The following is a 13,556-nucleotide window of genomic DNA, read 5'->3' on the forward strand; positions in this document are numbered from 1 at the left end:
TCACTCCTGGTCGTCACCGGGTGCCGACAGCCACCTCTGGACGATCTCGCGGCGGAACCAGGACAGGGTGAACTGCATGTGCTCGCCGGGGGCGGACTCCATGATGAGCCCGCCCTTCTCATCCAGCCGCTTGAGGCCAATCCAGTCCTGTGGGTTGTGGACGGGAGAGCCGCGGGAACGGCCTTGAGGAGGGCAAAGGAGTGAGCCGCCAGCGCTGCGCGGTGGCGTTGAAGCTGGGAGGCAAGGGTGCACTTGATGCGCACACTCACGCACGCCCCCTCACAAAACACACACACACACACCTTCTCGCACACACACGCTTCTGTGTGCGGACTTGAGAAAGCCCGTGCCCCATGCATGCCCAGCGTGCGGTGCACGCCCACCTCTTTGTAGATGGGCTGGTCCTGAATGGCGACCGTGTCCTTGCCATCAAAGAAGCTGAACCAAGCACTATCACGGGGCACGACTGGCACGAAGCAAGGAGGAGGGTGGGGCGCAGTAGACACATATTGACCTGGTTTCTGACTCGCGACACACAGCTGCCCCCATCCACAGGCCCATGCCCATTTCGAAGTGGGAACACGAAAAGTGGCCGATCCTACCACCAATACATTCCGCATGCATCACCCTGCCACAGGGTCGCGTCAACTCACCAGTGGTGTCGTCGTCAAAGCGGTACAGCACCAGCCTGTCCAGTGACGCCAGATTGTCCGCGTACTGCGGGTTCTTCTCGGCGCGCTCGTTGTTGATGTCGGCCAGGAATATGTTGTTGGCCACATATGACAGCAGCGCACTGGGGTCCTTGAAGTATCTGCCGACAGGAGGTTACCAGATCAGAGGTTGAGGGGGTGGATTGAAGCACAAAAGCGGAGGGCTGGAGCCGTCCCTTTCTTGCGGGGAGAGTGGCGAGTGCCGTCAGCGGGTGCCCTTATGTCAGATGAGAATTGATTGGAGACTGAATGCTGGCAACAAGGGCCCGTGCAGAACGGCAAGGAACAAGGCGAAGCGTGTCGGGCACAGGCACGCAAAGCAAGCATTCGCGGCGCACGCCCTGGGCCGCTCACTGCGCCTGCACGACGTTCTCCCGGACCCAGGGGGCGTACGCGCCGCGCGCCAGCAGCGTCTGCATGATCTGCAGGGCGGTGACCAGGCGAGCCAACCGCAAAAGTCGTGTTTTGGCGGCAACAGCCGGCGTCGCGGATAGCGATGCACGTACCCAGCGCATGCGCGCCATTTGCTGGGGAGGGAGGCACGCAGGCAGCTGCGAACTGCAGCGGCAGGGCGCCGCGGCGGCAGCGGCCGGGCCCAAGGCGGCGAGGCTCGCGTCTCGCAGGCGATCTCACCGCGCAGGCCTTGGCCGACCAGCCGTCGGCGTCCTGGGTGCAGCCGGGCGTATTCATCACGCCCTGACGTGCAGGGAGGAGAGCGGGGCCTTTCGTCACCGCCTTTTTTCGCAAACACGATGCGGCCAAATCCGCGGCAGCGGCGCGGCAAAGAGCTCTTTGTCATCAGGGTGCAGCCGTGCTCAGGGTGCAGCCTTCAAGGATCGAGGCCCTGGCGCCGGGGCCCGCAGTCGCACCCGCACCCCCCAACCCCCTGCGTCGCGCCCGCACCTGGTGCTGCCCGCCCACTGTGACGAGCGTGCGGATCGGCGGCAGCGTGTGGGCGCAGCGCTCCACGACGGCCTGAGGAGGGGGGGCATGGGGATGAGGGGCCGACTCGATCTACACTAGCGAGGCAGCGCAGCAGACAAGCGGCAGGGCTCAAGATGGAAGGATCGGCGACGGGTCCACAGGCTTGTAACAAAGGAGAGCAGGGCGGGCAGACGAGGCCCTCGCGCGCGACAAAGCGAAATGAGAAAATGCTGTGCTGGGGTGCGGGCGCTGCAGCCGGCGCTCACCCTCAGGAACTGGCCGCCCTGGCTGAAGCCGATGGCGTTGAAGCCGTGCTTGAGCTCGGGCATCTTGCTCAGCTGGCCGCACACGATCTCGACCTGCACGGGCATGGGCGAGTGCGTGTGCGTGCGCGTGTGCGTTTTTGTAGTGTGTGTGTGTGTATGTGTGTGTGTGTGCATGTGTGTGTGTTTGAGGGGGGATGGCGGGAAGGAGCAGATGTCATTTGCAATCGCTGGCATTGTGCGATGTTGGAGGGCAGGTGTGGAGAGTGCGCAGGAGCTTGGAGCGGGGGCACTGCGTGGGGCTGGCGCGAGCGGGGTGCGGATTGAGAGGCCTGCGGCTTAAATACCAGAGCCGCAGGCGGCAGATGCAGGACGATGCAGGGAGAGAGGGGTCGGCCGCCTCACCAAGCCCCTGAGCCTCTCCCCCCACCCCTGCGCCCCCTAGGAGCGTTTCCGTGCCAATACATGCCAATTTGTCCAGTTTCAGCCGGTTCAGCGCACCTGGGCGTTGACGTTGCCCATGAAAGAGCTCCAGATGTCATGATATTCGCCCTCACCGGTGGCAATGGAGTGCACAAACACACCTGAGACGGTGTCCGGGGGTGGCGGAGGGTGGGTAGGGGCACGGACCGCCCGCCACGGCCAAGGTTGCAATGCCAGATAAAAAGGCCCCGTCCCGGCGCGGCTGCCTCCCCGCCGCGCCGGCGCGGATGGCCGGGCGCGCTCGCATGCGAGAGGCCTGTCCGCAGGTGAAGTGTGGGTAGCCGTGTGGCATCCCCACCGGCCGCCGCGGCACCCACCCAGCTCGTCCTCGATCAGCTGCTTGACTGCGCCCATGCCGCCCGCGGCGCAGCAGCTGTCGCCCATGCCGTGCCACAGCACGACGGGCAGAGCCTTGGCGCCGTCCTGCGGGTCGGAGCACGGCACACGAGAGCCGCAGAGGAGGGACGCTGGTGATCACATCAGCGCTTGCCGGCAGCGTGGCGTGCGGCAGAAGAGGGTGCCCTGACAGCCGCTAGTCGTTGCAGCTCGGCAGCGCATGTTGCTGCGGTCCCCGGCTGCCCCTGATTCGTGCCGAGAGCGAGCTTGAGCGGGCAGGCAGGCTGCTATGCAGCCAACTTGGGTGCTGCACGGGAGGCCACCGCCAGTTGTGCACAGCTGTCAGCGGCCAGCACAGCAAGCACATGGCGCGCAGCACCTTGACATTCCCGCGCAGCGCCTGCAGCACCACGGACTCGGGCTGTGCCCGTGCACATATGCCATATGGTAGGTTGCTGATGGCAAGTATCGCCACCAGAAGGGCGAGGACCGTGTGTGAAGCCCCCCGCATGATGCACAAGATCGGCGAAGATATGAACCAAGATCGTGAAAAGAAAGATTTTCGACACCAGTGCATTCAGATCGTGCACCACGTGCTGGACGGTGCGTGGCTGCAAGAGGGCGCCCTGCCAACCAAGGCTCTAACGATGACTGTTCCGACATGAGGCGGCTGGAAGCCGCCTTGGAACGAGCTGGACGAGGGTCGTCCAGGAACCAGTGGTGCAAGGCACTTGCTGAGAACACAGCAAAACTTTATTGTGGAATGTCTGGGCGCAGCCGGCCCGCGCGAACTGCCGCCGTGGCCTGCAACGAGCGGTATGTCTGCCAGTGGTTCAGTGACTCAGAATCGAAGGCACCCTGCCAGTCTGGCGTAATCTGGGCAGAACTCATCAGGCCATGTGGCCACTTTCATATAGCATGCTTGTTGATGCAGATGCAGTAGGGCGCGTGCCAATCAGCTTTGAACAGACGGCTCCAATGCCGCTTGCACTGGATTAGTTGCATTCGATCATTCAAAGCAGCACATACCTGCTGCGCACAGACTTAGACCCTATTCATCACTTCCCTTCCTTCCTGGCGCAGCAGGACAGCTGTGCAAGACCGCAAGACAGTTGGGAGGTCACACCAGCCTGACGATTTTGCACTTCCCGCCAAGCTCGACGGGTCGCAGTGCCCTGAACTGTAGAATGCAGTAATATTGCAGCATCGCTTGACATGCAGGGCTTTCAAGGGGTTGTCGGCGCATCTGCTGACATCGTCTTGTCATGTTAGCTCCCTTGCACACGCACAAGCACGCACTGTGCACCCTCGCCCTTTGCCGCTTTTTTCTGTAACACGAGCTCAAGCCCCTTCTGCCGCTCTGATCGACTCGCCGCCACGTTCAGGTGATTTTGTGTTATGAGCTCCGGTGGAACGGGTACGGGCAGGGATACCCCACTCGCTTTGTGCATTCCGCTGCCTGCCGCACACTTGCTCCTTTGATCCCCGGTGAGACGGTGACGGCCGACTACGACTCCAAGGTAGTTGAGGTATACTTCTATTTATTTTACTCCATATATGATTTCTTTCCCCTCCCTTTCACACTTTGTGCTCCAGACCAAGAATCACTGCAACCTTCACCTGCCTGCTCACATGTGAAAAGCATGCCACTGCTAAAGCTGAGTGCTTCACAGGGCTGGTTGAGTAGAGTGTGCCCAAATGCCACAACCCGCCGCCACCGATGCGAAAGTGTCGCTCCCTAGTTCACGTAGGCCCTGGAACAATCAAGTGGTGTCGGGTAACGCGCCACGGGTGACCGCAGCAGCTGCACACGCACTCCTGAGCTGTGCTCAGCACTCGTGTTCCCTCCAACGAGCGGCCACGGCAGTCCGAAGTCTCACACAACCTCACTGGATCTCAGCACATAGCGGGCCGCCAGTAGCATTGACACTTGTGATCTGGGCATCTGCGAGGCGTGGAAACAGCATCCACCTTGACTCATTAGATTTAAGGCCGGAGCACACCTAGAGAGAGGGCACCAGATCTTGGAGGCTGCAGTTCTTGGCCGCTGCTCCCGTCCGCAAGGCCGTAGGCGTGAAGGCCAGCAGCAGCAACCATGCCGAAGGTGCAGCCCCCGGAGCTGCGCAAGTTTATGGACAAGAAGCTCAGCAGTGAGTGCTGCAATCGGGTCGGCGCCGCGTCGTGTTGGTGCATGGCATCAGCTGGGCACGGTGTTTGTGCTCTCTCAAGCAGTCTGAGGGTGCCTGTGCCTTGCCGTGAGCTCATGCATATTGAGCAGCATCCCGGGGGTGCGGAACCACGCGCTTCAGTTGCTTTTGTACCACGACGGATACCGAGGGTGCAGCGCAGCGGCGTAGGCGTGCCCCTACACTGGGACATGGCAACTCCCCCCCTGCGCCACCGCCCCACGGCCCTTGCATCACCACCACCTAATTGCAGTCAAGCTCAACGCCAACCGCCACGTCACGGGCACGCTGCGCGGGTTCGACCCCTTCATGAACATCGTGCTGGACAACACCGTGGACATGAAAGCCAAGCAGGACATTGGCATGGTGGTGCGTAGCACGGAGCGCCCGATGCCTTGGTGCCAAGACATGTTTCCCCGGACCCAGCAGGCTTACGATGGATAGGGGCCGGAGGGCACGCTGACCTGACATGCGTTGGCGCTTGCTGCAGGCGCAGGACAGGGCGCAGGCATGTTGCTTTACTGTACGTGAGTTGCGTGCAGCAGGTCCTTGCAGGATAACCACTGCGTGCTGAGGACCCACAGCCCAAGTCCTGCACTCAGTCACAACATCAACCCCCTCACACGCACAACCTATCACCAAACTGCACCAGGTCATCCGCGGAAACAGCATCATCACTTTGGAAGCCATGGAGCCCATTTTTTGAGTGCTCGGCAATCCGCGATGCCTGAATCCTCGAATCTCCACATGTTCAAGAACCGTCTTGAAGTGCTGCTATGTCCGAGAGGCAGTTTTAGCTGTTGCCATGATCAACTAGCGTGACCCCTCCCTCTCCCTTGCGGATGCAGGGCAGTTTGGTAGTGCTTGTGCAGGTGCATGCAATCACGTTTGCGCTCCGCCAATGTAAACCTGACTGTGTTTTCGGCAGAGTCACTATCGTTATGTTTGCTGACATGTAACGGACGTCACGGCAAATTGTGCATGGCACAGGATGCAGGTGCAATGAGCGTGCTCAGGGCAAGCAGAGTCTTGTATCACGGGTTGCAAGCCCCGTGTGGATGGTGTAGCAATGTATTGTGCAAGCCCGCCTGACCTCAGCCGCCTCGTTCACTCGCTGCCCCCGCCCAGACGGAGCTGGGTGCTTGCCTGCCCGCATTGAGAGCGTGTCCACAAGCCTGTATGTCCTCGAGCTCCTGTTGCAACGCGCCTTTGATGTTGGCAGTGCATCAAATCAACAACGACCAGACTGTCGCACGCCACACCAGCGCTCCGCTCGCCCTTGCTGAGGCAGCCCTTCCAACGAAACTATCACGTTTTTGCCGCAACCTGACGCCGCAACCATGTGCTCCAGTGTCCGGCATGCCAGATCATCTTTGAATTTGTAACAAGACACAACGCGCAGAGTTGTTGCGACGCGCTACATCGTCTTTGTTTACATACTACCGTACTACCGTATGATACAGCCTCGCCTTCATCTCAGCGCCCCCATCGCTGAAGCCAGCCTGAGAGAAAGCAAACCAACCTGACGACAGCAGGCGCAGCAGGTCGCCTCACTCCAGCTCCAAGGCTTTGCTGGGACTGCTTATAGCACGCTTGTTGCTGGCCTCTTTTGATAGGCGGAGCGTGCCAGCCACTGGACTCACGCGCCGGGAGGGCTCGCGCTCCTGCTGCCTGCGGCCTATTTGACGGTCGCAGGCGTGGGAGAAAAGCAATTTCAACGCGCTCGTGCCGACAGCTTGCCAGGCTGGGTCCCCTGGCTTCCATGAACTTGGAGGCGAGCCAGGATGGCTCGCAGAGGGGACAGCTGATGTTCAGGCGCACATCGGTGGCATGCAACTTGCTGTCAGACAAACTGCGCGACGTGCGCATCAACAGCGAGAACTCCAGTTCGCAGCAGGGTTTGGCGGCGCCGATGAGCCAGGACGGCATGCAGCAGCAGCAGCACCAGCAGCAGCAACACAGCAATAGCCACAGCCAGGCTCACCATCACGGCAGCCTCAGCCAGCAAGGCCCGCCGGCGCGGCAGACGAGCCAGCAGCTGCGGGAGCGGCTGACCATCGACACGACACGGTATCCCAGCCAGAGCGAGATGGCTTGGTGAGCGGCAAGAAACAAATGTGATACATATCACATTGGGTCAGACAAGCAGGGGATGCAGGACATCCTTGCAGAAATCAGTTGCCTGTACATGTGATAGACACAGGCTTGGGCACCTCGCCTCGCAACAGTCACATCACCTGCACTGCGCCACCGCCCCAACATGCGCTGCGGCATCCTTGCACGCCCTGCAGCACGCCTGACTACGCCACCCCGGTGGACCAGCAGTTTCACGTGGATTACGATATTGGAGGTGTGAGGCTTGTGCCAGCACTTAGCTTCAAGAGCTGCACCTGGCAGGGATTCAAAGCTGCCCTGCCATGTGCAGAGTTTACTATACTACACTAAGGTTGCATAAGGCATCAAAACAAGCAGCAGGTCAGGTGTAGCAGGGCCATGCGTAGCACCAGCGCTGACACGCGTGCACCGCGCTTCTGCCCCACTGCAGCGTGCCAGAACGGGGAGGACCAGGAGAGCAAGTCGCCGGCCAAGTCGCCCGTGCGGCACATCAAGCGGCCGCGGCACGCTGCAGGTGTGTCAGCCCCCCCCATCAACTTGCCGTGAGGGTTTCCTGAAGGGAAAAATTCCTCACATGCCGCCGATACAGGCTTACAGGGCGAAGTTGGCACATGCATCGGCGCACGCCCCTCCTGCGGCCCTGACCTGCAAACTCTCTCACCCCGCACCATTGCAGGGCTTGAGGAGGGGTCCGAGGCTACGAGCCAGCCCAGCCAGAGTCAGTCCAGCGGCAGGAGCCAGGGCGACGGGCCCAGCACCAGCAGCAAGCAGACACAGTCAGGTGTGCAGCCGCTGCGGGCGATAGGTTGAAGCGGAGGGGACTGCAGTGGCGCTCAAGCCCAGGGTACAATATGTGCTAGGCAGCAGGCAACATGTTGTTTCATCGAGGAAAGGCTTTGGTCTGCGCCAAGACGCTGATCTGCGCCCACCTCTTGCGCCCAACGCGTGCAGGCTGTACATTCTCACTCCCCCCCGTCGCGGTGCCGCCGCGAAACAAGTCGCGGTTCGCACGTCCCCACTCGCCTGCGACCTTCAAAAACCCCTTTGTCACCGGCGGCGACAAGGACCAGCAGCACTGCATTGACAGCAGCATGCCCAAGCCGCTGCCGCTGCTGACCAGCCTCCAGTGAGCGGGAATTGGGCCGGAGGGGTCCCACTGCCGGCGGACCACCGCGGCTCGCCTGTGCAACGTGGCAAACTGCTGCTCCATGCTCAAATCCGGCCAGCCGATGTCACTGCTGCCTCCCTTTTAGCAGTATTTAGCATTCCACTCAGTGGTCAGCAATTGCTGCATCCCACCGCCTCATGCTGTGCATGCTCAACCCTGTGGCCCTACAATCGTGTGCCCACCGCAGCATCAAGTTCAAAGTGGTGAAGGAAATCGGCAGCGGCTCGTTCAGCCGCGTGTACCGCGCCACCCACCGGCTGAGCGGGCTCGACTACGCGCTCAAGCGCTCGCGCAGCCCGCTCTGCACCGACGCAGAGCGCAACCGCTGGCTGCAGGTGCGGGAATGTCCACTGTGACGCGGCTGCCCCCGCCCGTGGCGAGCGGGGAACCTCGCCAGCCGGGCCCCGGGCCCCTGGAGGAGCGTGCTGACCCTCGGCTGCCCGCCCTGCCCTTCCTCCTCCCACCCGCAGGAAGTGCAGGCGCACGCTGTCGTGGGGGCTCACCCCAACATTGTGCAGTACTTTGACGCGTGGGCGGAGCCGGACATGCAGGTGTGGGGCACAGACAGCAGAGTGCGCCGGAGGGAGGGCGGGGGGACGGGGTCGGCGCAGCATGGCAGCACCAGCTGGCTGGCACACATTCGTTGTAGCTGTCTCCATGTGGCGCGGCGCTGTAAGTATACTGCAAATGCCCAGATGCCTGCATTCGCGCAAGCACGGGGACGCATGCCCCCCTTGCACACACATGCCTCGCGCGCGCGCGCGCACACACACACACACACACACACACACAAATGCCACACACACACACTCGCCCCAGGGCGACCACATGTACATCCAGATGGAGATGTGCCAAGAGAGCCTGGGCAGCATGGCCTCCACCACCAAGGACCCCTGGAGGGAGCCGGAGCTGGTCTTCCTCATGAAGCAGATGGCCTCCGCGCTGGCGCACATCCACGCCAAGGGCGTCGCGCACCTGGACGTGAAGCCAGACAACATATTCAGGTGGGGACGGCGCCGGCGCCCCTGCGCACGCGGCCCCTGCCCGCGGGGTGGGCGGGCGGCAGGCCGATGGGGAGAGATTTCAGCGTCTCCGTCGGCCTCTCTGCGCATGCGCTGTGCCTGCTGGGGCAGCGAGCCGGGGTGGAGGGGCGCAAGTCGCCTCATGGGGAATACAACGTGATGCTGTCAGCTACATAATGCGTGCCTGGGGTCGTCTCCTGTGGCTCAACCCCCGCCGCGCCCGTGGTCGCTCCGCCATTTGGGCAGTGGGGTGAACGGCACCTACAAGCTGGGGGACTTTGGTATGGCCACGCTGAAGCACGGCCACTGGCGCGTCGACGAGGGGGACGCGCGGTGAGGCGGCGGGGCGCGAGGGACGAGGGACGGGTCGGGGCATCTGGGTAGCCATGATCACGACGGCCTAGTCGGGCACGCATTACTTTGCTCTTTCTTGCTGTTGCTTTTGATTGTTTGCATCAAAAAGTGATGACACTGCTGCGCCGGCCTCGCTCGCCCACGCACCGGCCCCGCCCCCTCTTGCCCCTACCCCGCAGCTACCTTTCTGGGGACCTGCTGCAGGGCAAGACCAACGCGCTCGACAAGGCGGACGTGTTTGCCCTGGGCGCCACGCTGTACGAGCTCGCGCTGGGCTCAGAGCTGCCAAAGGCAGGCCCCGCGTACCAGCGGCTGCGGCAGGGCAAGATCATGATGCTGCCCACGTTCACCACCCAGTTTGTCAACATGCTCAAGGTGGGTGGGCGGGGGCATGCGAGTTCCGTGGGCTTGGCGACGGCCGTGTTTGGCTTGGAGCTGCCCTCGGTGCTGGTGCAAGCCATGGCAGGCCGATGGCAGGTGCGCTTCTGTACGCACAATGTGCGGCGAGTACATTCGCAGTTGCCGCGGCCGCCGCGGCATGTGGCCACCCCCACCTGAGGGCGACCGCGGTGGCCGCCGGCCTCGCGCGTATCATCCCCTCGTGACCCGCTGCGCTCCACCCCGACCGCAGGCCTTGTTGCATGAGGACCCCGCGCAGCGGCCGTCGGCAGACGCGATCCTGAAGCTGCCGCTCTGCAGCAAGGCGCAGCTCGCGATGTCGTCGGTGCGGCGCACGTCGATGTGAGCCTCGGCCCCGCGCTCGGCGCACCCGGAGGCCGCGCCATAACATGACAAACGCGCCTGGCGGCGCCCTGTGCGGCGCGGGGACGGTATGTTGCAACGGTGCTCGGCCAGTAGCAGGGCGGCCCAGGCTTGTGTGCAGCTGCCGAGACCCCTTATTTTGTTGATGCATCGTCGACCCGATAGCCCAGGTTTCTTTCTTGGGTGGCTGCTGTGGACGGCGATGCGGTCCTCCTTTGACAACGCCTGCTAAGCAGCTGCCTGAATGTGCGGCCAACATAGTGTCTGCCCGCACGTCCCTCGATTCGACGTGTGCTGCCATGCCGATCGTTGGACGCCGTCGCAGAGGCAGCACCAGAGCCGTCATGTAGCGTCGCATTTGGGCAGGGTGGCGCAACCGCCTTCTGTATATCATCACTCACGTCGCGGTCCTTTGGGGGGGGGCGGTGCATCGCCCGGACCATCACTCATTTTACGCACTGCCAGGACCCTGCGCCATCATGCCATGCCCGGCACTTGACTGGCCTGCGCGTTCAGCCAAATGCGCCTGGCTGCTCTGTTCTTGGCGAGTGGCCGCCAGCACCACGTCAATTACTAGTCCTTGCGTGCACAACACAGCTTGGCGAAGCAATGTGATGTGACTTTCAACCCTGCATGCCGTGGAAATCGGGCCTCTAACATCCAGGGTCGGCCACAGGTACGGGTGTGCCTGTCCCCTGTCCCCTGCCCCCTCCTGCTTTTCTGTGTTGCGCGATGCTCTCCTGCAGGTTTGTTTCGGTTGATAGTGTAATTGGGAGTTTGCCTGACTCGTCCGTCTCACGCGGTGGCCAGAAGATTTCTCTTAGGCAGGACATCCAGCCCCTGGGCACCACAGATGCCCAGATGACGGTAGACAAGGGGCACTAGGCCCGGGCGGGCGGCGATGGGCAATGTGCAACCATTGAAGCTTCCCAGTTTGCATGTGCCGCACTGCGCCCTGAATGCCGCCGTTTACCGTACAGTAAGGATGTGCTAGCCATGTGTGTGGATAGCGGTACATTACTGAGATAAGGACAGACACACTCCCCGTCGCATCGTGCAAGGCCGGGTAGATCAGCCCGGCGCATCTAGGGCGTATCAGCTGCCTCGCCGCCCGCGCGGGCAACAAGCAACCATGTCTGCAGCTGCCAGGCTCGTCGTGAGGGAGCTGCTGCGCAAGGACGCTGCGCCCCAGCTCGCGCGGAGCTTCAGGACTAGCTCCGTGCCCAAGTCCCATTATGTGAGTTTAGGTGTTGTTTCGACGCGCATAGGCTTGATGCCACAGCCATTGGGCCGCTGTGCCGGTGATACGGGGCAAGAGACACGCCACTGGCTGGCTGGCACCATGAGTGGCTCTGTGTAGTAGTGGGCAGATCGAAGATTTCAAGTCCAGTTTGCTCAGCGCTAGGCTCTACTTGAGTTATAGATCAGTCGTGATGCTCCGGCAGCAGCGTCGCAACCGTGCCCTTGGCAGCGGTCTGAGCAGTGCGTGGAATCCGTGATGCGATGAACGCAATCGAGTGTGCCGACTTTCGCTCACCGGCGATGCTGCAACGCCAGCGCCGACAGTGTGTGGCAGCGCGACGTGGTCAGCAGGCTGGGCAGTGCCCCACCAGAAGCCAGCTCTGTTGCTCATAGATGTGAAGCGACAGTACCACTGGTTGCAGCATGGTTGCTGCAGACCGCTGACCGCCCACCCTCTCGCGCCCGCATCTTTTTCTCAACTGGCCGCACACCTACTGACGGCGCATCCAGGACTATGTGAGCGGCCCGCTTGGTGGCACCCTGGCTGCCGCGACGCTATCCGCAGCCGCATGACTCTCGCTTTGTCAGCTGACCCCATGCGGCTCGCTCAGGCCAGCATCATGCACTTGCTGCACGCCACGGCGAGCCCAGCCTCGGCGCCCTCCTTCGAACACCCCTGCCCCCGTCGTCTTGCATGCAACCCCAGGAGCACGGCCCCAACTACCTGGACTTCCAAAACTGGCCCGGCCGCAAGCGCAAGGTCGCCACCTGGATCATTGGCATGTGGGTGACGGGCCTCGGCATCCCGCTGTTCGCCGTCTGGTACCAGCAGAACAAGATGAAGGGCGGCTAAGCCAGCTCGACGGCTGCGCCGCGCTGCGGCGCGCGCGGGGGCCCCCGGAGCGCTGCGCTCGGCAGGCCACGCCTGGCCGCTGCGGCGGCGAGCTGCGGCGGGCGGCGGCAGGCGGCGGCGACGGCGCCAGGCTTATTGAAATCTGGAAGGTGCATTTGCATAGCGGCGGCAGGAGCGCGCGGCGGGACGAGAACAAAGCCCCCCCACCCTTGTCGTTTCAGCTTGCGGTTGCTGTACACTTCTGACTGGTGGCTGGTACAAACAGCCTGTAACAGTTATAGCGTCTGTTTACATGCCCAGCAGCACGGGGCGACACTTGCGGCGCCACAGGGTGATGCATGCGTTGTGGTTCGGCCGCCAGCAGAGCTGCTGCCGCTGCCCCAAACACATCGACGCGGCCACAGTGAGGCGCGCCCGCGAAGTGCATCACACCATGACACACAGGCAATCACAGCCGACCCAAACCAGGGCGGCCGCGTCCCGGCGGCGCCAAGCCCCCGCACGCCGAAGCTGCGAGCTCGAGGGCGTTGAGCCTGCTACCGCGCCGCCGCGGCCGCGGGCGCCGCTGCGAGTCCCGCGGCCAGAATGGGCTCTATGGCCCCCTGGATGGCCATCAGGTCGGCCTGCAGCGCCACCTCAGCAGCCAACGCGTCGCGCAGCAGGCCCAGCGCGGCATCCACCTGATCAAATGGGTGGGGGAGGGTGTGGGCGGAGGGTTACAGGATCAGGATCGGGAGCACGAGTAGGATTACGACAGTTACAGCGGAGGGAAGGTCGAGGCCGCATGCTTAGGAGGGTTGCAGGCATTACGAGTTGGGATCCAGTCAAGTGTGCATGGATTGGGGGCCAGGTGCGCCATTGGGTGGCGAGGCATGCGGGTGAGCAATCGGGGCCTTGCACACGCTTACAAGGCAAGAGCTGCGACCGGCGGGTCCCTGGGGCGGCGCGGCCGCCGGGGCACCAGGCATGCCCCTCAAGCTGCAACGAGCAGACCAAAGTCGCGCGCCTGCCCACCCACCCCTGCATCTGTGAGCACGATGGGCGTGTATATATCGATGACGCGCGCCGCGACGCCCGCCAGGGTGGCGGCGTGGCGGGGGTCGGTGATGTACCTGCCGGTGGGAGGTTACAGCGTCGG

The 13,556-nt window shown here is 62.8% G+C and overlaps 5 protein-coding genes across 5 annotated transcripts in view; 3 read left to right on the forward strand and 2 right to left on the reverse strand.

Moving 5' to 3' along the window:
- MNEG_5752 (palmitoyl-protein thioesterase) lies at positions 1-3,227 on the reverse strand (the record flags this gene model as incomplete). Its single annotated transcript, XM_014045770.1, has 10 exons — positions 1-147; positions 384-466; positions 654-811; positions 1,065-1,132; positions 1,344-1,406; positions 1,614-1,685; positions 1,901-1,993; positions 2,399-2,481; positions 2,698-2,803; positions 3,096-3,227. 10 exons carry the CDS (start codon positions 3,225-3,227, stop codon positions 1-3), a joined length of 1,005 nt encoding a protein of 334 aa, XP_013901224.1.
- Positions 3,228-4,811: 1,584 nt separating this feature from the next.
- Positions 4,812-5,608, forward strand: MNEG_5753 (putative small nuclear ribonucleoprotein G; the record flags this gene model as incomplete). Its single annotated transcript, XM_014045771.1, has 3 exons — positions 4,812-4,866; positions 5,156-5,271; positions 5,555-5,608. The coding sequence occupies 3 exons, from the start codon at positions 4,812-4,814 to the stop codon at positions 5,606-5,608; spliced, it is 225 nt and encodes a 74-aa protein (XP_013901225.1).
- A 1,206-nt stretch (positions 5,609-6,814) lies between these two features.
- MNEG_5754 (hypothetical protein) lies at positions 6,815-10,306 on the forward strand (the record flags this gene model as incomplete). The annotated part of the gene is made up of 11 exons (XM_014045772.1): positions 6,815-6,999; positions 7,194-7,252; positions 7,448-7,531; positions 7,694-7,798; positions 7,969-8,143; positions 8,373-8,520; positions 8,656-8,736; positions 9,005-9,189; positions 9,454-9,540; positions 9,741-9,936; positions 10,193-10,306. 11 exons carry the CDS (start codon positions 6,815-6,817, stop codon positions 10,304-10,306), a joined length of 1,419 nt encoding a protein of 472 aa, XP_013901226.1.
- Positions 10,307-11,455: 1,149 nt separating this feature from the next.
- Positions 11,456-12,418, forward strand: MNEG_5755 (hypothetical protein; the record flags this gene model as incomplete). Its single annotated transcript, XM_014045773.1, has 2 exons — positions 11,456-11,560; positions 12,272-12,418. 2 exons carry the CDS (start codon positions 11,456-11,458, stop codon positions 12,416-12,418), a joined length of 252 nt encoding a protein of 83 aa, XP_013901227.1.
- Positions 12,419-12,954: 536 nt separating this feature from the next.
- Positions 12,955-13,556, reverse strand: part of MNEG_5756 (hypothetical protein) — a gene marked incomplete at both ends in the record, with an annotated part of 1,238 nt that continues 636 nt past the window's right edge. The window contains 2 exons of the mRNA XM_014045774.1: positions 12,955-13,098; positions 13,437-13,530. Coding sequence (XP_013901228.1) covers positions 12,955-13,098; positions 13,437-13,530 — 238 coding nt within the window. The remainder of the gene's footprint in view (positions 13,099-13,436; positions 13,531-13,556) is intronic.

The sequence above is a fragment of the Monoraphidium neglectum genome (assembly GCF_000611645.1).
Source record: "Monoraphidium neglectum strain SAG 48.87 unplaced genomic scaffold scaffold00878, whole genome shotgun sequence".
Classification (NCBI taxonomy): Eukaryota; Viridiplantae; Chlorophyta; class Chlorophyceae; order Sphaeropleales; family Selenastraceae; genus Monoraphidium; species Monoraphidium neglectum.